Source organism: Alligator sinensis, unplaced genomic scaffold (genome assembly GCF_000455745.1).
Source record: "Alligator sinensis unplaced genomic scaffold, ASM45574v1 scaffold567_1, whole genome shotgun sequence".
Lineage (NCBI taxonomy): Eukaryota > Metazoa > Chordata > Crocodylia > Alligatoridae > Alligator > Alligator sinensis.
The window spans coordinates 313,387-337,070 of NW_005842049.1; the positions used below are offsets into that span (position 1 = coordinate 313,387).

A 23,684-nucleotide genomic window follows, 5' to 3' on the forward strand; every position below is an offset into this window, starting at 1 on the left:
CTCTAGGCGCTGCCGAGATGTTTTTTGCATGTGTGGTGTGACAGCAGGGGAAGGGGAGTGGGTGCTGCTTGCCTGCTCTCCCATTGTCAGCGAGACCTGTGCGGGGAAAGCCCGGACCCGGCTCCACCGCGGCTCCTGCTCCCCCCAGCCGACCCGCTGCCTTGCCTGGCTGTTTTGGCGGGGCCCCCGGCCGCAGGCGGCCCCCGGGTGGAAGTTTCCCTGATCCTGCCGGAGGAGGAGGAGGAGGAGGAGAGGGAGGTGTTTTTGGTTGGGTTTTATTTTTTTTTTTTCCTATCCGAGCCAGGAGGTGCTGACTGCTCGGCGTGTCTGCCCTGAATCACCTGTTCCCTCCGGTTCCAGGTCGGCCGGAGCTCGGAGCCCGCGGGACCCCGCAGCATGGGCCGGCTCGGCGGGGCGGCGCTGCTGCTGCTGCTCGCGGGGCTGCTCCTCGCCGCCTGCCAGCCTGGGAGGAACAACGTGCCGCGCCTGAAATTATCCTACAAAGGTAAGTCTCCGTCTCCTCCTTCCCTCCGCGGTTGCAAATGCCTCCGGGCCGTGCGTGCGCTTGCCCCGCAGACAAAGACGACTTGGTCCCGGCTGCGGGCGCGGGCAGCTCCCCGCCGGCACTGCCCCTGCCCCTGCGCCAGCTCCCCGCGCCTCCGAGGCAGGAGATGGTTAATTCCCCATCATGAATATGCAGCTCGTCCCAAGCTGACAATCCGATGCCAAACATCAGCAGCAGATTGGGGGGGGGCGGCTCTGCCAAGAAAGTCGGAGCTGAACGGAGCAGATGAGCTCCAGAAAGCAGCCTGGAGAAGAAATGCTCCACGGGGGATGGGGAAGGGGGGTAGGCAGACAAGGGGCTTGGGGTAAATATGATGCCTTTCATGAGACGAGTTGGGAAAATGGTCCTTTTCGGGTACAAACACCCCTGAGGGAGAGTCGTGGATGAGGGGGGTTTAAATGCAATGGGATTTGTTTTGTTTTTTTTAAACCCAAACCTGTATAGTGTTTGTAGTCTTGAATGTGTCTCGGTGACAAGGGAGGGGTTAAATGCAATGGGATTTGTTTGGGTTTTTAACCCAAACCTGTATCATGTGTGTAGTCCTGAATGGGTTGGGGAGGGGGGAGGTTAAATGCAATGGGATTTGTGTTTCTTTTTAACTCAAACCTGTATCATGTTTGCAGTCCTGAATGTGTGTAAGCGGGGGTTAAATGCAGTGGGATTTGGGTTTTTTTAACTCAAACCTGTATCATGTTTGTAGTCCTGAATGTGTGTAAAAGGGGGTTAAATGCAATGGGATTTGTTTTGGTTTTTAACTCAAACCTGTATCAGGTTTGTAGTCCTGAATGTGTCTCAGTGACAAGGAGAGAGAGAGAGGCTGTTCTTGAGGCCAGGTAGCTGTGAAATCCCCCCTACCTTGGTACATGTCTCCCAGCCCACACAGTGCCACTGTCAGTGCTTAATTTCAGTCAGATGTGGGTATTAGGAGATCCAGGAGTTGCAACTGTCCTTTAGGAATATAGTTACTGTAAATGTTCAGTAGAGAGAAACATATTTGGGAGAGCAGGAGAGTACACACATGACATAGAAGAGGAACCCCTTGGAGTTGCATATTGTTATTGCTACAAGGTGTTTTTCCTCTCTCAGGGTTGAATTCTCATCATTCCCAGATTATTGTGGTAGGGGGACAGGGAAGCAGCGTCTGTGTCAAATGTGAAGTACAGTACAGAGCTGCAGTGGTAAAAAGTGTGTGGGGGGTGTCTAGTCACAAATGTCAATCTCTGTCTACTGTGTCATGTCAGTCTGTCTCCTGCCAGTACAAATATATATTTTTCATAAGAGGGAGAATCTATTTGGTGACAAAATTGTGAAGAGAAATCACTGAAGTGCCATAGGACAGATGTCATTTTCACCCTTCAGATGAGACAATTAAATGCCTGTAAAACTTTCATGTCATCTAATTGAATAATCTAACTTAATTATGAAATAAATAGATGTGCTTGTATGTGACTGTACAAAGTTTATGTATGACAAGAAGACTTGAAGGCTCTTGAAATATTTGGATTCAGTTTTCATAAACCTTTTTAAAATTTAAGTACAAGTAGTTACTTAAAAATAATTCTGTCTGAAGAGCAGGTCTATCACAGGCATGCATCCTATTACAAAACCCATCAAATACCATTTTAATTGCTTTCAAACTTGAACAATCATCCTGAAACTCAGTTTAGCATATAGGGGCTTAATTTAACATTTGTTTTAAAAAAATCCAAAACTTTGAAGTGTTTAAAATTGTTCATTATTTCCCCCTTTCAGAAGTTTTGCCCTGTGTATTGCTGATTAAGGAAGCTATAGATAAAAGAAAGTGCCAAATGCTGGCACCCTGATTCCAATCTAGCCTAGGATTTAAGCACATGCTTAACTTTTAAGCAGGTGAAAAATAAGGTGTTAAGTACATTAGCCCTGGACCATAAAAACATTCCTGAATGTTTCCCTTGAAGCATATGAGTAGCCTCATTAAGTTAAATGGACTACTCGCATGCTTAAAGTTAAGCCTGTGCTAAAAGCTTTGCTAGAGCAAGGCTAGGGGTCAGCATCTCATAGGACTGAAGCTTAAGTATATCCTTATTGTAAATCAGAGGAACTACACTTTATCTGGCATTTTTCAGGCGACCAATTAACCGCCTAATGCGCTATGCTGTGAATAAGTACAGCATTTGATATGTGTTCTGCTTTAAATGCTCTGCTTTTTGAAAATATGTCCTGTGGCAATGAATGAATGAACACATTACATATCAATGTGGACCTCATGTGAAGATACTAAAGGCCACTTTATTGCCATTGGGACTAATCTGTATTAAAACTACAATTAAGGAAGGAAAAGCCCTCTCTTCCAATTACCTAACAGTTAAATTTGGGCACAAAAAGGCTGGTAATTTAGTAAAATAAACAAGGGGGAGACAACACACAGGACTAAAAGAACGTGTCAAGCAATTTTTCTTGTGTTATTTTTTGCTGTCTGTCAGTACATTTTTGTCTTCTCATGAACACTTGCTTTTTGCCCAGGAAAACACCTCCTAGCTATTGTCAATGTTTAGTGCTTAAAGGAAAATAAGGATTTATTTTAGCTTCCTGTTTTTGCTGACTAATTAGATGTCAAACATAGTTAAAACTTGCAGGCATTGGCTTTAAAATTTTCCAAAGTGAATCATGAAGGGTTAAATCCCTGCCAACCTTAATTTCCTATGGTCACTTGTTTTCAAAGGGCCACTATTAGCTCTGTCATTTCTCAGGTTGCGGGATAGGTTTCAGTGAACTTTCATTCTTACTTTCTCTTAACTTCCTGCCACTTATTCCTGCGGTAGAGTAGACACATCCTACAAGACACATTCAGGACAAGAAGAGAAAGAGAATGTATATAGTGTCATAAATCAGGTCACTTGTAGAAGGAAATACCAGATTTACTGCAGAAAAGATTTGTTGGTGAGATGGTGGATGTTGGCTAGTATTCAATGGATGTTGGCCACTTATTCAGAAGGCGGACATTGGGAAAACAGGTGGAATCCTGATCCATTTGAAATCATTGTTCAAAACACCCATTGGCTTCTGTAGTGTCATGGTCTCAGTCACTAAATCTCAAACACTTGCAGGTATTTTCGGTTTAGTTCATAAACTGGAAAGGATCTTGCCCAAATAACAATTATTTTCCTGTTTCAGTGAGAGAGTTTGAACATGACCCAAGGGCCTGACCTGAAGTCATTGGAGGGAATAGGTTTTGCTCCTAACTAGAAAAAACAACAGCTTAAGTTTGCTTCAGGTTGAGCTGATCCTCCGTACCTCCAGCACACCTCCTTTTGTGTCTTTCAAGCCTGCATCTTAAAAATAACAGAAAGAAAAGTAATTACCATGATGCCAAGAAAGATGCAGATAAATCCTTTGAAAAAGTGACTGTTAAACTCTAAGGACACAACATGTGCTTAAAGGGTTTTTTTAAAAAATCCCAATGACTCAGGTTTCAGTGTAATGGGCTGCATATTGTCATTAGGTTGTAGGTTCTGTCAGAAAGCATCTATAGTACACAGAGTTCTCAGTATGATGGTGATCAAGTTGTGAGTACAAAGTTTAAAACAATAAATATAGTCTTCACTCCAGATGGATTTCTCTTTTCTTTCGTTCCTCTTTTTATTTTGTCCTTCTCTTTACCTAATCCAATGAACCGACAGCATAAACAAATGATACATCTCGCTACAATAACCTTTAAAAAATAGAAAGGATTTCCATTAAGATGCTTTGGTTCACAAATCTTTTCCCAAGGCAACTTTGATTTATGTCTCCACATGAGTACATCTTATGAACCCAAAGTTTCTCAAATCCATCTGTCTCATCCCATTTGTTTATTGAAAATTACTGAATGCTGTAAGTATGTTTTGTAAGAGTACATGTGTGGTTCTTTTTTGTTATTGTTGCTCAATTGGATGCATATTACTTGAGAATAAGTGACTGGAAAAGGATTGCATGCAGATTCAGTTGTACTACTCCCTGGCTCTGATTCAAGCCATGCTAAGAAATATTTTCCTTAAAGTTGCAATGAAAACAGGAGCTGCCCCCAGATTCTGCACACAGTCAATTTACAAATTTATTTTTCTCTGCAAGTGTATCGGTCGAGATGGGTGATGTTCAGGCACCAACAAAATAAGTGAGGAAAGTCCCATTGATTTGATGTGTCCAGGATTTGAGCTAGTGCTTTAGAAGCAAATGGTACAAAGTGAACAGAACTGAATACCTGTGAGAAAATGTATAATACTTACTTGTCAATTGTTAATGAGACCCCACTGTACTTGGTATTTAAATGATCTCCAACTTAAATTTAAAATGCACATATATCCTCTTTCATTGAAAATTTCTGCCTTCATACTCACTGAGGAGGGACTCAAAATGTGGAAGGAGGAGCCAGTGATAAAATCAGGTGAACTTCATGAACATGGGCAATGACGTGAGATACTTTCCTCTCTACATTGCAGAGGATCTATGGTGCAGGCCCTCTTTGGTGTCAAAATTCATCCAACACAGGAGTTGGGGCTGAGAGGTAGTCAGGGCATAAGATACAGTCAGAAGATTGTCTGATTTCCCAGCCTGTGTTCCTGGCGTATGTTAGAATATTGATCTTGCTAACACTAGCTCAGTATGGTCCCCAAGAGACCACATGCCAGTCGAGAAACAGAATACAGGCCCAGTCTGACACACCTTACTGCATCTGACATGACCTCTGTGCTGAGGAGTGAAGAAAGCGATAGAAAAACTGGTTAAAGTGCTTTTTTAGCAGTAGAGAAATTGCCTGTATGTGGGAATTTTCAGCTGGCCAGTTAGGGCCTGAGCAATGCAGAATAACTGGAATGAGGCAGGAGAGAATATATTTTTGTTTCTTCAGGTCTCTGATTAAATTCTAGGGGAGCAAGTGTAGTTTCTGGATTACGAAACTTCCCTGTTTTAGTAGTTTGCTATCTATGTGAAGATGTTTCTGCTATACAGTTTTAAGTGAGCAAATTGTTCATAAAAGGTGCTGGAGTGATAGCAAGGGAAACAATATTCTGTTCATCCATCAAATAGGTACTGCAGACTTCCCCATCCTGTACAGTACTATAGTGTATTTAATGTACATTATTAAATTTATGCTTACAACCCTGATCCCACAAAGAATTTAAGAGTCCCATTGAATCTCATAGTTCTGCACACATGCTTTAAAGCCTATGCATATACTTAAAGTTTTGCATGACCAAGACTTCACTGCATTCCTGTGTTCTTGGGGCACATTTAAGTGCATGATTCTACTATAAAACATGATGAAACACAGCTTAAAATCATGCAAATGAGCTATAAATGTCAATCCATTATTTTGTGTGTATGCACAGAATACATATCTATTGAATTATGTTGGAGATGTACTCAGTAAAAGACTCCCCTTTTTAACTTAGAAAAAAATGTGTTTTTTCAGGTCTTGTTTAATGCGTTTTCATACTGTGATCCTTGTGCTGTGGTTTTGGTTTGGCTACATCCTTACAATGATTGCTGTTTCAACATACAGCCTTCTTTCCATTCATCTCTTCTGGGCTGCAGGCTCTTTCTTTCCCCCATGCTCATACCTGAAACATTGCAATGGAAGCACTAAGAATAACGCAAAGCCACTCTGATATTCTGAACAGTTCCCGTATCAGCTGAAGCCTGACTTGACCTCACTGCAGTTTGAAGCAAAATAGGCTCTTCACCTGAGGCGGTGCCTAAGTATCTGAGTTGAAAACAAATCCTTGTAAGTGGTGTCAAGAGCTGTGACATTTTACTTTCATGCTTATTTTTAATCTCCTGAGCAGAGTGGACAACAGCAGCTTGAGGTTAGCAGTTTAGAGTAGGCTCTATAATGCATCTTGGGTGCTGCTTCTTTAAGGTTGCTTGTGAATGTTGTTTTGTGGCTTGCTAGCAATGCAGGGAATTTCTTCCGCTACAGCTATTCCTTCTGGAATAGTCACATATGCACTGAACAATCATAGGGGCCTGATATAAAGTGCACCTTGGGTTAGCTAGTCTCATATTAATGGCTCTGAATGGTGAGCTTTCCTATGGCAATAGGAAATTTGCTAGTCTTTTCCTATTTTTTTCCTCAATATCAGGGTGCCACAGTGTCCCAATGTAAGAACCAGAAAGAGGGAGGTGCCTCCTCTATTGAGGACATTAGATTGTAATGGGGTGTGCCTCCAGGAGACAGTCACTGTAGAGTTGACTAATTAGCTTTGCAGTAAAACTCTCGCATTTACACATGCAGTGCTATTAGGCAGAAGTTTACACAAGTGCTGTCCTGCTGTGGAGTTTTTTATTCCATAGCAATGCACATGTAGATGCTAGAGGGGCTGGCTGGGGCACAAGGGTGCTTCAGTATGGGGGCTGCCTGCCGGTTAGCCCCACACTGGATCACCCTTGTGCCCCAGCCAGCCCCTCTGCAGGACGTTGAACTGGGTCGGAGCAGCTGTGGGTTGGGAGGCTGGCATCCTGGCCCCCTGCCAGCCGGGGCTTCTCTCAGTGTGCTGCACTTTTGGGTGCACATGCATGTGTGGCGCCCAGGAAGCAATAAACTCCAATCCGATAAGGACCAGCATATTGCTTTGACTTAACTGCACAGTGTTGTAGACTGCCTCCTAAGAACTCCGTAGAGAAAATATTTCTCTCTCTCTCAACTCAGTAAACCCCAAGGATTTGGTGTCATGTTTAGATTTGTTGCCTCTTGTTGGCAATCAAAATTCTAGGCTTCTTTTTATTAGTACTAGTTGATATTAATAATGGTATTATAGTAATAGTATAGTAATAATACTACTTTTATTATTAGAAGCCTTGAGATAGCACAGTCTGCACCATAAAGCACTTGCAACCTTGTAATATCATGTTTTATAGTACACTTGTTTCTGGTTTTAATCTCTCATGTCTGAGAGAGAGTTGTTTTTATTTACAGCATTAGTCCCTGTAATATAGTTATAGATAGTGTTTGGCAAGGTCATCACATATGTATTGCAATAGCAAGAACTAATGTGTTAGCCTCATAAAAGTATGATATGCTTCCGACAAAAATACTACAAAATTTGCATAGTACATTGTGATGCAATTAGATAGTCAGGTATTTATATAGGGCCAGATTCTGGTTTCAGCTATATTCATCCAAGGCCCCAGTTTGGAAAAGCATCTGTGTTTGGGAAAAAAAACCCAAGTACCTGGGAAAGTATCACTGATTAAGAGTATGCACCTAAGTACTTTCCTGAGTCCAAAGTAACTTTGCTGAGGTCAGTAGAGTTGGTCTAAATTTGTATCAAAGTTACCAAAACCAGAATCTAGCCCACAACATTAAATGTAGAATACTAGTAAGCCCAATCATTTCTTCATTATTTTGCAATTCACCCATTTTGTATCTACCTTCATTTCATAAACAAGCTCTTCCAAACCCAGCAATACCCACTGTTGACTGGCTATGGCTGCAGAGCCTTTCTTACTAGTCTCAGAGCATTAATATGTTGGTTGTAAATGTAATTTGGTGTCATTTATCTAAGACTTACGCAAAGCCCTTACTGCAGAAGACACATATTACTTTTAGTTTTAAAAAGTTTCATGACCCCGTTTTGTATTACGTGGCTTCCCATAAGCATAGAGATGAATCTCCTTAGATTTGTACTTCTCTCACTTATCCCAAAGTGGCTTCATTGGCTTCAGCAAAATTGCTCCCATTTTGCATTGACTTTGATTTCAGATTAATTCTAAATATTCCAAATGATAAAACTGCAGCTCTGATGGATTCTTTTCAATGCTACACTTCCTCTCTCAGCTAGAATCATCTGCAGCAGTCTCTGAAATGCCCGGGCAGCACCCTATTATATGTCATCTCCAAGTTCCATCCCTTGCTTGGTTCACTGGCAGAATACTGACAGTTATTAAACAGTCAAGAGTTTTTGCCATTCTTTTAATGCTTCAGAATTGTTTGGCATTGGTTGAGCTGCTTGCTTATCTTTCCAGCTGAATGTTATAGAAAATGTGGAACTAAGCAGTCAAATAAAATACCCTTTCTTTGTAAATATTTTTGTGGAAACTTAGGACTTCCAGAGAACAATCTGAGAAATGGAGTAGAGGAGGGTGTGGGGAGGGGAAGAGTGGGGGTGGGAGTTTGAAGGGTTTTGTGCTTTATAGCTAACTGGCAGACACAGGAAAAAGAAAGCTCTTTCCCCTCCCTTCTTTTCTAATTGTGTAGAAACTATGATCCTGTGGTCTTATCTTGGCAACCTACACTTTACAAACTCCACAGAAAACACACAAAACTGCTCTGATCCTCTCTCCAAAGAAGACTGTAACTATTCCCAAGGACCCTAGCCTCAAAGGACCCTGTTCATTCACAGTCTTTCCAGCAGAGAGATGACTTTCTCTGCTCTCTAGCTTCCTACTGCAAACACAACAGGAGGTTCTTACTTAATCCCAAGCAGACCACAGCATGCAACTGTGTCCACTACTCTGCCTGACCTACGCCAAGAAAGTCTCTTGGTCAGCAGTAACAAACAATATCTCCTGCACAACACTTACAACTCTAGTCACAATTACCACACAGCTCTACCTTACTGCAAGTCTCAGCTAACCCCTAGAGACCAGATCACTCTGCATCAACAAATTCCCTGATCGGTCACGTAACTACGCTTGTCCCGGCAGAGTTGCCAATTGTCTGGCTACTATTGAAACGCCTTCATGATATGGAGAAAGGACCTCCACAGTCTTTGTGAGCTTGATTTAGGGGATTTAAAGCTGCATTCTTTCCTCACCTAGAGGATGGGTTTTCAGCCATATGGAAGTAGAAGAATATGCATCCTGTACACACATCAGTTCTAAAAGAGTAATGGAGAAAGCAAACTACAACGTTATGAACCACTAACTAACACTGGTTTGGGAATGGTTTTCCTTATCTGTGCAGAACTCTTCCCTTGAAGTAGCTAGAAGTACCTAGTAAGTGCATGATTAGTTGATTTGCTATATCAGGGCATTGATTGATGTTTCCATCTCCATCACAGTTTTCTGGCTGACTCTGCTAGGTTTGTATGGGAGTGTGCTTTCAAATAGGCAGTTTCCCACCTGTACCTCTTTGTTGCAAACCCCATTCTGCAGCATCAACATCAGCATCATATATATTGCTGTAGGACCTCTAGGGAAAGTAGATCTGGTCCTTATTGTGCTTGGTACTACACAACCAATAATTCTTGGATTTGTTAAATTTTAAAGAAAAATATTTGCCCTGTTTGAAAGGCATGTGATGAAGCTAAAGTACATGTAATACATTTTTTATTGTTCTTTACCTTCAGAATGAAATACTAAATTGTAAATACTATAAAAATCTATTTCCCTTTCAGCTTTTGCTATGTTTTTATTTGGCAATGCTTTTAACATTATATTCAAGACAGTGTAGCCCATTGACTTGACCATGGGATTCTTAAACTTTAAGTCCCTTCTGTACCATTGACTACTGCTTGATATTTTGTTTATCATAATTCTTTAACACCAATTATCATAACATCTGAGCCTCCACAGTCTTTAATGTCTTAAATTTACAACGATCTTGTGAAGTAGGGAATTACCATAATTTCTGCTTAGCTCAGTGAAGTGAGACCAGGAATGATTGTGTGACTTGCTAAAGAATCATAGAATCATTGAAAATGAGGGTTGGAAGGGACATCAGGAGGTCACATCTAGTCCAACCGGCTGCTCAAAGCACGACCACCCCCAACCAGATCATCCCAGCCAAGGCTTTGTCTGGCTGTGTCTTAAAAACCTCCAAGGATGGAGATTCTATAAGGTCTCTGAGAAACCGGTTACAGTGCTTTAGTCCCTTCCTTATGAGAGTATTTTTTCCGAATATCTAACCTAAACTTCCTTTGTTGCAACTTGAGGCCGTTGCTCCTTGTTCTATCATCTGCCACCACTACCCCACTTCAGGTAGTTGAAGGCTCCTATTAAATTGCCCCAGTCTTCTTTTCTTCAGACTAAATACAACCAGCTCCCTCAGCCTCTCCTCAGAAGTGATATGCCCCAGTCCCCTAACTATTTCCATTGCCCTCCGCTGGACTCTCCAATGTGTCTACATCCTTTCTGTAGTAGGGAGCCTAAAACAAGATGCAGGATTCCAGGTGTGGCTTTACCAGTCCCCCCAAAATTGAGGAGAATAATCAGCTCCCTTGATTTGCTGGTGACCTACTACTAATGCAGCCCAATATGCCACTAGCCTTCTTGGCAACAAAGGAACACTTGCCTCATATTGAACGTATTGTCCACTGTAATCCTCAGGTCCTTTTCTGCAGATTTGCTGCCCAGTCAGTCAGCCCCCACCCTGCACCAGTGTATGGGATTGTTCCGTCCTAAGTACAGGATTTTGCACGTGTCCCTTATTGAACCTCATGGCTATGTCCAGATGAGCATGGCCGTGTGGTATGTGGCACTGCAGACACATCTGCGGCCCCAGAAACTTCACATTCAGCAGTTTCCTACACTGCAAGGGAACAGCATGGGGGAGCAGAAAATGGTATCATAGTCTTCATAATTTTAGGGTCTTACATCCCTAGTTACTGCACCTTTTTGTTTCTTCTAGTCTTGTACCTCAGTTGCCTCACCCATAGAATGGTAACTAATGACATAAGGAACTGTTTATACCCATATTTGCCATAGACTTGCCATACTTATTCGTATGGGGTGCCTGTAGACATGTGGGGACAGTGTGTTGGAGGAGATTTGATGAATCAAGTGGTGTGCACTCCAGCAGCCTCTGTGTCTTGTATATTCAGCATCCCTGCACTTTAGAATGATAGTAGGGGTGCTTTAATTAAAGCTTGACGAACAAAATTTAGTTAAACCATCCCGTGGCCATTTTGAAGTATGGGATGCTGAATACACGTGATGCTGTGGGCACTTTAATTAGAGCAGCTCTCAGAGCCACTCCAATTAAAGTCCCCCTGCACCCCATCCCCCTCAGAGCATGCATAAAGTTGCCCACAGAGTTGTATCTTAGTGACAAATTAAGGGTATGTGCAAAACTAGGGACAGAAATTGCACAAAAAACAGTATAAATGATTAGAAACTGGTTCAGATCTATAATGCAACAGAAGTTCAGTGCAAATAAACCACTTAGACTTCACTGATTTAGGTTAAATCAGTTAATTGAAATTCTGTCCCAGATCCCCTCCAGATTCAAGGTAACTCTCAGTCCCCAAGCATCCCAGAATGCATTGCACCTTCCCCACAACTCCCCCCCCCCCCCCCAAGTATGGGCAGGCTAACCTTGATCAAGCTGTCTGCCCCAGTCAAGCTGGGAGGTATGCTCTAGCGCCCCCCAGCTTCTGGTCTGGGTCACTACACTGATTGGTTCAATTTATGCAGCTTAGACTAACCTGCAAAGATTGAATCAATTCAGCCTCAAGTTTTTTTAACTGCCTGTACTTAACCCAGATGATTGTTGTACCTGATCTACAGTCATGTGGCTTACCTCAAGATGGTAGATTGGGTCCAGCATGTGCACACATTCACTGTTGCTAGGAACCCCATTGAGAACCTGATCGAAGTACATCAGGGTTAGGGGGAGGGTGAGCAGGATCAGAGGGTTTAGTGGGTCCATGGGTAGAGGGGTTGGTAGGTCGATGGGGGTGGTTGGTGGGTCCACAGGGAAGCTGGCTACCTGGGTGGGAAGTTGGGGGGCTAAAAGTAACCCAGTCAGATAGGGAAAGTAGGAAAAGCATAGCTACAGTGATGGGGCAAACAGCTGGGCTTTCCCAGACCTGGGACTATGCTCTAAATATGTACAGGAATTTGGTAGATCAGACTAACCTGCTCCTGATTTAACTTAGTTCACTCTTCCTCAGTTGAACTGAGTGAGATCAGGACAGACATTTGTTATTTGCTGCCTGACCTAACCTCCCCAAATGCATGTATAGATCAACACTTAAATTGACCTAACTGTATTTAGGTTGATCTAAGTGTAACATGTGCATGTACACTAAGTTACATTGATCTGCAGACCAACTAATGGCCACCATACAAAAATCTGTTGATGTTTATAGTAAGATACCTACAGTAAAGTACTTGGTTGCCCAACCCCTATAGCCAGAATGATTGAATCATGGATCGTGTCTAGACTGTAAACTTACCTGCCCAGGACCCTCAAAGCTACAATCTAGCCACACAGGCTACTTTCTGAATCAGATGCAATGTAACCACATCTGAGTGGCAAAAGGGGCAAGCTAACTAGAATAGCAGTAGGGTACATGGCTCTATCACTTAACAGTGTTAATTAACCTGTCCAGAGTGCCACACAAATACAGCTATGTTGCTTCTCACTTGAGAAACAGCCAGTGTGGAGGAGTGAAACATGTTTGAGAGCAGTGCATGGTAAGTTTGTAGCCATTATCCCACTGATGATCTGGACATTTCAGCTAATGTAGACAAGGACCCTGTAGCTAGGGACAGAAGTTACACATAAATGGGTTTAAGTGATCAGAAACTGGTTTAAACCAATAACAGAACTGAAGCTCAGTGCACATAAACCAGTTTCAAAATGGCAGAAACTGGTTGAAGATAAACCTGGTTGAATGTAGTATCAGGCTTAACTGATTTGGGTCAAACCTGTTCATGAAACTTCTGTCCCAGCCCCTTTCCTGGTTGAAATTAAATCACAGTCCCTCCAGCATCTCAGCATGCTTTCCAGCCATGGGCTGCACTGGGCTGTGCTGTCTGCTCAAGAGAGCAGGGTTGGCCCCACTCCTCAGCTCCCTAGCTGGACCAGTGAGGGCTGGCTGATGGGGTGGGGGGGCAAGCCTGGCTGGGGATGCAGCCCAGTCTATAGGGGCAGGGGCAAGGGAGGGAGACTGCCTCCTTCCTCTCCCCCCAGACAAAACCTGACTGGGGTCCAGGGACAGGAAGGGGACTTAAGCACCACTTCTCCTGCTCAAACTTAGTGCTGGCTTCAACTGTGGACTACAAATCCCAGAGGCACCTGGAAGCAGGAAGAGGAAGTGATGAACAATCCTGCAGAATCCTGCTGCTGTAATTCTGGATTGCAAATCTAGAGACTTTCAGGGGCAGCAGGAAGAGGAAGTGAACACCCAGCCAGAGAGCTGTGCTCTAGCTCCCCCGGCTTCTGGACTAAGCCACTGCAGGCACATGGCTGCATTTCCTTAATAAAATGTCTGTTCACTTCTGTTTCAATTTAATCTGTGCAGTTTAGACTAACCTGCAAGGACTGATTTGATTCAGCCTTGGGCTTATTGACTGTCTATACCTAGCTTATAAAGAAAATTTGGGGGCATCTTTCTTCATTTTGCTCTTAATATACATGCTAAATCACAGGATTATAGGAAGTTAGGGTTGGAAGGGACCTCAGGAGGTCATCTAGTCCAACCCCCTGCTCAAAGCAGGACCATCCGCAACTACATCATCCTAGCCAAAGCTTTGTCTAGCTGGGTTTTGAAAACCTCCAAGGATGGAGCTTCCACCACCTCTCTGGGTAACCTGTTCCAGTATTTTACTGCCCTCCTAGTGAGAAAAATTCTTCCTAATATCTAACCTAAACTTCACTTGCTGCAACTTAATACCATTTTTTCTTCATCTGTCATCTGTCACCACTGAAAACAGTCCAGCTCCATCCTCTTTCAAACCACCCTTCAGGTAGTTGAAAACTGCTAGTAAGTCCCCTCTCAGTCTCCTCTTCTCTAGACTAAATAAGCCCAGTTCCCTCAGTCTTTCCTCATAAGTCCCCTAGCCCCCTCACCATTTTTGTTGGCCTCTGCTGGACTTCCTCCAATTTGTCCACAGTAAGGGAAATTTTAGTGTCAAGAAATGGCCCTTTGTAAATATTTATTATTTTTATTATTTTTTATGACTATTAATGTTACCTAAGGGTATGCTGGATCAGAGCCTTAGTTTGCTTATGTTTAAGACTAGCGGTGAGGATTAATTTTCAAGATAAAATCAAAACTGTGTTTATCTGAATCTCTTCATTACACTTGCTTCACTCCTAAATGAAGTAGGAAAGCACCTGTTCCTTAAAGCAGGGATTGGCTATGAAAATAGAAATGGAAGTGCATATGTTCTAAATGCCTTTAATGTGCATTATATACAGTGAACTAAGCAAGGATATGGCTGCTTTGGTTTTATTCTGTGCTTACTCCAACCCCTTCCTGTGACATTAAACATTTTATTAATATGATTTTGTTCTGTAATGAAACATGAAATGTAATGCAAGAAAGCTAAGGAACACTCAACTGACAGAAGAAAATTAACACACATCTGGCAGTATTCAATAAACCTCTTTTTTGCACTGCCAGTTTACAGGACCTAACTAGATGTTAGCCAGCCCAAGGTCTCTCTTCAGCCCACTGATTGTCTGGGTTCTGTGCAGCTTTAGCTAGCGTTAAAGCTAAATCCAGAATCACAGTTAGTAAAGAGGCAAATCATTAGAGACAGACACAATTGATTCATTCCTCCTCCAAGGGAAGTCATTGAAACTTTTGTATTTACCTTCAACTGAATTTGTGCTGAGCCTCACAAGTGTCATTTTTCCTTAGAATAAGTGTCTCTTGTCCAGTATTTTGGTCTAAATCAGGAGTAACTCTATAAAAGTGAATAAACCTACTGGGGTGTAGTAGTGGTGGAAAGGGAATCAGCCCTTTGGTATTTTTAATTTACATGGGTGTGAAGGTACTGGAGACTGGACTGAGCAATGCTGGTTGTATTTGTTAAAAACATTTCCAGGCTGAAATTTGGCACTAAGGGACTTTGAAAGGATATTATAGAGAGCTGAAATTCTTTAAAAAAAAGTTCTCTATCAGCATGAAGAAATATGACAAAAGCAGAATTTTATTTCACTGTAGGTTCACCTCCATTACTACGCGCACAAACTATTTTACCTTATGCCAGACATATGGAAGTGATCAATTGTATGTAAATTACATGAGAAGAAGGTGAGATATAGGTTTTAGTCTAGGAAATGTATACTCGTTTCTGGTTGTCAGACACTTAAACCACACCAAACGGTCATACTTTTGGATTTTAAAGAAAACTTCCCTTTCGAAATAATCACCAGGAGTGGTTAAAAACTATGACAATTTAAAAAAAAATGTCATGAAAGCACATTAATGTACTAAATTGAGTGGTTCAGTTAGCTTCTTTGTATATCTGAATGTACACAGAATTGTTTTAATGTGGGAGAACCAGATTATCAAGATCTTATATGCAGTAATTAACAATTACTCACAAAAATAATCCCAGCATTTCCCCTCCTGGGACTTTATCTGCTCACCAGTGCAAGCAAAGAACACTCGGCCTGCCACTAAATCATTTTTACTTATATTTTGCCTGATTTTTGCATTCACTGTGCTCCCCAAAAATTCCATTCTAAAATATCTTGTCTCATGTCACTCAGTTTTGCAACAAAGCAGCGTCAGCAGTGAAGCCCTATTCTTGGTTATGAGGGCATTTGTACATCTTTTATTCTGCGACAAACTGGCCAGATCACTGGGTACATCTGTGTAGGTCCAGATCCACAATGGAATTTAATTTCTAGGTGTCCAGACCTGGAAGTGAACTTCGAAAACACTGGCATCTATATAGTGCATGGAATCAGATGCTAAGGAAGGGATTCATAATCCTGAGTCAAGGTGGCGGGGTGGGGGGAGGAGTGGACACATCTAAGGCAGGCAAGGTGAAAGGCATAAGAGAGGGGTATGTTTGAAATTGCACTTCCATCCCCACTTAAGCTATGAATATAGCACCTATGAGAGAGAAACAAATGCTTCCTGGATGTAGCCACCTAAGTACTTTGCTTGGATAGATAAGCGGCTCATTAATTTCAAGCATTGCTGGTGTTACTACAGGTGCCTACTTGTTATATAGTAGTCTGATGGGTAGCATGGGATACCCAGGTTTAATGCCTTCCATAGCCTGAGAGAGGGCCCAAGCCTACATCCTAACCCCCAAACTACAGAGAAGGCTGGGAGAAGAGCACTCCACACCCTTCCAGTTGTAGCTTTTCACCATGCAGCAAGGAATGCAAGAGTTATAAGGGCAGGAAGAAATTAAGGAAGAGGGAGCGTGACACTAATTCAATGGGGAGGATGCTCCTTTGGAATGGGGGAGCCATGAGACCTCGTTCCTGCTCCCATCATTACCAAAATAGCTCATTCAGTCTTTGGAGCAGGAACTGGAATGCAGAAGACCCTTGTCCCAGGAGTAAACTCTCATTAGTGTAGCAGGAAATGGTTTCTTCTTACTTTCTTCCAGTGGCCCCATGAATCCTTTGTTCCTTTCTGCACAGCGGCCCAGCTTCAGCAGTAGAGGTGGAGTGTGTCCCAGCCCAGTTTCACCTGACACTTAGAATCCCAGAGTCATAGAAAGTTAGGGATGGATGGGACCTCAGGAGTCATCTAGTTCAACCCCCTGCACAAAGCAGGACTTCAATGCACAATTCTGTGATGTAGGAAATGTGGAGATTTCAAGTGGAAGCCTCTCAGGCTGTTGAAGAGATAAACCAGGATCTTTCTTCCAGGTAACTGGTCTAACCACTGGCTTGTTACATAAAAGTATAAGAGAGTGGGCAGTTCCGCTTCATCTTTCTTCTGTGACCATGAGTTTGAATTAATGTTGGCCATGGCTCTTGTGTTTTATGCTGAACTGTGTGCTGCCATGGTGTCATCCATGTTCAGAGCAGAGCAAGTGAATTGGACCTCTCAGGGAATTTACATACACAAACACCTAATTGTGAATCCCAAAATAGGCTTAGGCATGATGTTGTAACTATATTGGTCAAAACTTCAGCACCTACTGATTCTTAAATAACTCTGCAGCTCGGGAGGGTTTTCATGATCATTCACTTGACTTTAGACTCCTAAATTCTGCCTCAGTTACATTCTAGGCATCTAAGTCCTATTTTAGATCTGGCCCTTATTATTCTTTTACAACATAAGAACAAAGAAATATGGTCCACCTAGTCCAGTATTCTGTCTCCAACAGTGACAGGGGTGGATGCTAGAGAATAGGAGTAGGCAAAATGGTGGATCTGGCCAGTGGCCAGACTCCATTTCCCAGCAGCCCCTGCCACATGGTAGATTCAAGCAGCAGCCATGCTGTGATAGCTGGGCTGGGATCTTGAGGTGGTGACAGCATGGTCTGGAGCCAGGGCAAATCCGCGATCTACAGCCTGCATGCTCTGGGCAGGGACGTGCAGGCTGCAGATCAGGGGTGGGCAAAATGCGGCCCACGGGCCAGATGTGCCCCACCAGGCCATTCTATCCGGTCCGTGGGACCCCTAAAAATTTAGAAAATTAATATTTATCTGCCCCTGCCTACCTGTCATATGGCCCTCAATGGCTTCCCAAAACTCAGTAAGCGGCCCTCCGCCCAAAGTAATTGCCCCTCCCTGCTGCAGATCATGGCTTTGCCCTGGCTCTGTACCATGTTGTCACTGCCAAAAGATCCAAGCCTGGCTCCAGAGCAGCTCCCTGCCCTGCTGCATGCCCTGCCAGCAGGGGTGGCACCAGGGAGGGTTTGGGGGGGTTATAGCCATCCCCAAATTCCCCATAGCTACCCCTTCCAGTGGCACCACCACCATAACCACTGCCTGCCATGCATAGGTGGCAGTGGTTGAGCCCATCCTGCTCCTGCCCACAGCACAGCCCCACCTCTGTCCCCCACCAGGAAGAGGCTGGTGCCACTGCTGCCTGCCAGTGCTGCTGGAGCTGGTCTGCATGAAAACCCTGACCCATGTTGCTGCTGCTGGGTTCTCCATGGAAACTGGCCCCAGCCACGCAGTTGGGGGCTGCTGGGAAATTGAGTTCACTGCTGACCAGGTCCAGCCCACAGGACAGACTCTGCACTCCCCTGTTATAGAAGGAGAGCATTGAACCAGGTATTTCTACAGCTATCTATCTTCTCTGGCATCCACTATTATAGGTTAAGAGATGCCAGAGGAAACCTCTCCAACAATTTTGTTCAATAGCCATTGATACATCTATCATCCATTATTTTATTCAGTCCCTTTTTGAATCTGGCTATGTTATCTACCTCCACCACCTCCTGTGGCAATGAATGTTGCAAGTTAACTACACCTTGTTTAAAAACAAAACAAAAAAAAACCCCACTTTATCTTTAGTTTTAAACCTATCACCTACAAATTTCAGTGGGTGCCCCCTAGTTTCAGTATTTTTGACTTGGTGAACAACAGCTCCTTGTTCAGTTGGTCCACACCCTTCATGATTTTATAGACCTCTAAAGGGAAGCAGCAGAAGCTGAAATTTGCATGTGAACAGCCTTTTGGGGAGGATGGATAGGCCTGTAACCATCTGCTGCAAATTGCTGCATTTGAAAGTCCTGTGCAAAGTAGAACACTAACTTGTTCACAGGTGTTGATGCCTTTGTTTAGTGAGTATCCTGCAATAATGACCACTTGTGGTGATTATTGGGCTCCCTCGTGTTAAACTGGCCCTTTTTATAGCAAGAGGAGGGAACTGCTCCATGTATAAATATTCATAAACTTAAAAGAAAAAAAAGCCCTCGTAAATTCCTGAGCTAGGTCCTAAGCTGATGTAGATCTGACCACCAAAAATAGAACAGATGAACAAGTTTCCCGTATGGCAAGAGGAATATATAATGGATGGATTGGTGGTATGCTGATTTCTATTCGCGGAGAATCTGGCCCACAATATGCTCAGAGTTATCATCAGGCTAATGCCCTTTACAAATTGCCCAACATTTCCCTTACCTACTGCATTTAAGAGCTTTTTTTGACTATGCAGTGGGAAGAATTTCTGATTTAAATCTAACTGGATTCTTTAAGCAATGCACTTCTAAAAAAGGCAAAGGTAAACATCTACAGTAGATAAACTAAGCACTGAGAATATAAGAACAATCTTAGCAGGCTTTCAGCCAGCTGGTTTCGTACACGTTTTACAGCAGTTCTCTTTTGCTTAGATTTGGAATCAGCGTGTATATATATTGAGAGAGAGAGATTTACCAAGCCATTCCAGACTGAAGCAGCTCCAAAAACTGTGATTATATAGGCACAAAACCTAGAGAACATTTCCAATGCAAAGTTCACCTCCCTAAGGTGATGTGAGTTATGTACCTACCCTGTAATCAGAAGATAACATGGTACCGTAGCTGGGGTTTACCATGTAATAATCACTTTCACTGGTATTATTGTATAGTTTCCATTTCCTTACTTTAAAATACCATGATGTATTTCATTCAAACTCCATAATTCAGTAAATAGCTCATGTCACCCCTATAATCATTCACAGCACTCACTTTTCCTTCTCAAAAAGCTTCGGTGTGCTAATTTGATCTGGTTAAATTATGCTGAAAAGGAGTCACTGAGACAGTTAAACACGATTTCATTCAGTGAATTTATAAAGGGCAGTAATTCAAAGGCTCTGGGATTTGATCAGTCAGGCTAATATTCCTGTAATGAAATCTGATTTGTCTTGGTATTTATCGAGAGGCTGAATTCTTAATTGCATCATCAAGCCTATCACTTTTAATGAGAATGCGGGTACAAATAAGCAATACTGTCCTGAAGTGAGGAAGTTTTCATGAGATGACACCATGTTGTTAAAAATTGCATTTTTACTCATTAAAATATGATTTTCCTAAATAACGAAATGGAACCTGAGAGACAGAAAATATTTGATTTAGAAGTAATGATCTAACAAAACAAAGCCATGCAAAAAAACACAGCTGAAATTGTAATTTTGCTCAATATGCGGTTAAAAAAAAATAGCAGCAAAATTGTTTCTCATTGCTCCCAAGTGGCAATCCAGCTTAACATCTTGCAGAAAGTGTCTTGCTCTTGGTTACTTTCTGTGTGTGTTTTCTGTGTGGTTAGAAATACCACAGAAATAGTATTGGCTTATGGCATCTCAGTGCTGTCCCATGTAGGGCATGAACTGCTGCCCATTGAGGTCAATGAGAGAGACCCCATCGATTCCAGTGGGCGTTAGGAGAGTCCTTACTCAGGAAGTGTAACAGTATGCAAAGTTGATAACATATTTTTAAATGTCAGAATATGTTTGGCTTGAGGTTTTTGAGTGAAGGATGAAGTCAGCTCTTATTTTATCCAAACCCTTCTCCTTTTCCCCTGTTAAAGGTTAACTAAGAGCTCTTTACTTTAAAATGCTCTGCATGAAATTTATCTGTTTGAGTGCAACATAGAATACACATCAGGCCCTGTTCATCCCTGATGCAACTCCACTGATTTCAGCCCAGCAATTGTAGGCAAGTAATACTGTAACGGTGGAATAAAGCCTCTGTAATGCAGTGGTTCTGCTTCAGTAATTATTCCCTTAACTATTGAAATAGAAGATTGCACTGTGGGATTTTTTTCCCTGCTATGGCAGTGTTACTTAGCAGAGTTTGAGCTTCAGGCCACTCTATTTGCCTTGACTGAAGCGTGCTACTGCTGGTTCCTCAGATGAGCTCATCCCAGGGCAGCTCAGGAGCTTTCTCCACAGCAGGAAACCTCCAGAATTGGCTTCGTTGTGACTCCAAAGAGTTGCTAAAACAGGCAAGAAGGCGAGCAAGGAAATTCCTGTTCCTTTTCAAACATCAGTCTGACAAACTGGGACAGCAAGCATGGGGCCATGTGCTCATTCACTCCAGACGTCTTGTCAATGGTCTCTCAGTGCTCTTTGCAAAATGGCAAGAGAAATCTCAGATTGCACTCAGCCACTCAGATGTAGAGCCACTTGTGGAGACATATATCTATTATCCTCAAATTTATGATGTCCAATTTAACTTGTGAATAAAAGGCAACAAATCTCTTATGTAGTATAGGATGGATGGGTAATAAAATAATTCACATTTTATGCTAAGTGTACATCTAAGAAGGAAACATCCACTCCTGTGCTCTATTAAGCAGTGGAGTGGAAGTGATTTGTGGCATAAAACCCAATAGGAAACACCTCTTGCACCACCTCTGATCTCTGATGCAGTTTGGATGGTGTGGGGTTTTTTTTTGGTTTTTTTTTGCTTTTTTAAGCTGGCTGCTTCCCTATTCCCTTGCCCTACAAGGTCATATCATTTTAACTAATTTGAGCTGTTACTTAAGTGTTTTAGCAATCTGACATCAAACGCAGCATAACTCCCCTAATAGACATCTCGTGCCAAACCGAGGATGTCTTGGAAGAGATGAATTCTAAAACCTCCACATGCCAGAGAAGGATGAATTTCCTTTTCAAAAAGCAGAACTAGGTTGTGTATATGAGGCACTTGCACAAAAAGATTGCTCTGGGTGCTGCTGTACGCTGACTAGGGATCCACACATTGCAAGAAAAGTCTCTGGATCCTGTTCACTTGACAGCTAGGGGGCATATGAGCACAAGCAGCTAAACCAAATGCTTGGCTAGATAATGCAACAAGAGGGTAGAGGCCTGCACCTGCTCTGTGTGAGCAATAGGTTGATATTTGAGCATGAAGAAGGCCCTATGAATGAATCCTCAAAACATTGTCTTCAGTCTTCCATAGGTCATAAGTTCCATCCTGCTCAGGACCTATCCGTTGTGCTTGTTATTAGGCCTTTCCCCATACGGGACTGCTTGGCCTGTACAGCTACAGAGCCCAGTTGGTAACACAGATCTCTGAAATTACATCTTGGGTGTTGCAGGCCTGAGGATTTGTCCCTACATGTGCAATTGCTGATGCAGACTATGAACATACAATGTAGTTGTTTGGAGACATTAAAAAACAAAAGAAGTAAAGTGCTTTACCAAAAGAAGCAGGGCGTTACTTCAGCCTGGCTCTGCAATGCCTGTAAAGATTGAGTGCTTCAGGGGGGCTTTTTGGCACTTTTAGCTAAAGCTGATTCAATCAGCTATTAGATAAAAGTGCCAAAAAAGCTGCACTAGAGCACCTGATCTTTACAGATGTTGGGCGAGCCGGGTTGAAGTGACGTGCTGCCTCTTCTGGGCATGCGCAGGACTCGCCGTGGGAATGCTCTGAGTTCAAAGTAAAGTGCTGTTTGAGTTTTTGTCTTGTTTTTTTTTTTTTAAGTCTGCAAGCATCCACAATTATTTACAGCACCGCACAGCACACAAACTCACATGTTCTTGTCAAACTTCCACCAGGCTGTTCAAAATGCTAGAGTTTAGTTGCTTCTCAGTGCACACAACTAATTCTCATTCAAAATTAGGAATGCCAGTTTTTACTACTTCAGTGGATATAAACAGTTTTTTGACATAACAGGTGTTTTTAGCCTGAAAAATCCTGCATTCTTAAATCTGCATGTGAGGAGGAGGAGGGAGGGCCACTCTGTCCTGATGGACTTACTGGGAACCATGCCCATACACTGAGAATACAATGTTTATTTGCTTGTCTCATAGCTTTGCCCCACTCCTTCCCTCTCTCTCCTTCCTTGTCTCCCCTCTCCCCCTTCATTTTTTGTATTCTAATTTCTCTCTCCTTATACTCTGCTTTCTGCATGTCTTTTCACTACATCTCATCAAGTGAACTTCTGCCCATGAAAGCTTAGGTTCCCTAGATATATTTTATTTGGCTAGTCTACAAGGTTAGGGGCAGATATTACACATAAATTGGTGTAAGTGATCAGAAACTGGTTTAAACCTGTAACAGAACAGATGCTCAGTTTGAAAATGGGTGAAACCAGTTTGAGATGAACCGGGTTGAATGTAGTATCAGACTTAACTGATTTGGCTCAAACCGGTTTATGCAATGTTTGTCCTAGACCCCTTGCTGGTTTAAGTTAAACCAGATTCCCCCAGCATGCTCTGTGGGCTGGGCAGGGCTGTTTTCCACAGCAGGGCTGGCCCCTCCCCTCTGTTCCCTGGATGGAGCTCAGCAGAGACTGCAGGCGTCTACCTGGCTTCCCCCGCTCCCCACCCCATCTCCTCTGCCTTACACAGACACCTCTCAGCATTAGCTAGCAGACCACATGCTGGCTATGTCTGCTGTGGCAGATGGGACAAAGGCAGAATCAACGGGTAGCTGGTAATGTCCCTCTGTTGTTTTCTTCATGGGGTGGTTATCACTGTGTTATCAATTCCCTGCTGGGCTGGTCAGAATTGGGGGGGAACCCCTCCCTAATCATAGGTCCTGCCAGGGTCTGGCCACACCCCCTCAGTTCAGCATT

At 42.9% G+C, this 23,684-nt stretch overlaps 1 protein-coding gene across 1 annotated transcript in view; it reads left to right on the top strand.

Annotated features, from left to right (window-relative positions):
* Window positions 1–396: 396 nt before the first annotated feature.
* Window positions 397–23,684, top strand: part of SEMA3A (semaphorin 3A) — a 231,570-nt gene continuing 208,282 nt past the window's right edge. The window contains exon 1 of the mRNA XM_006022863.2: window positions 397–505. Coding sequence (XP_006022925.2) covers window positions 397–505 — 109 coding nt within the window. The remainder of the gene's footprint in view (window positions 506–23,684) is intronic.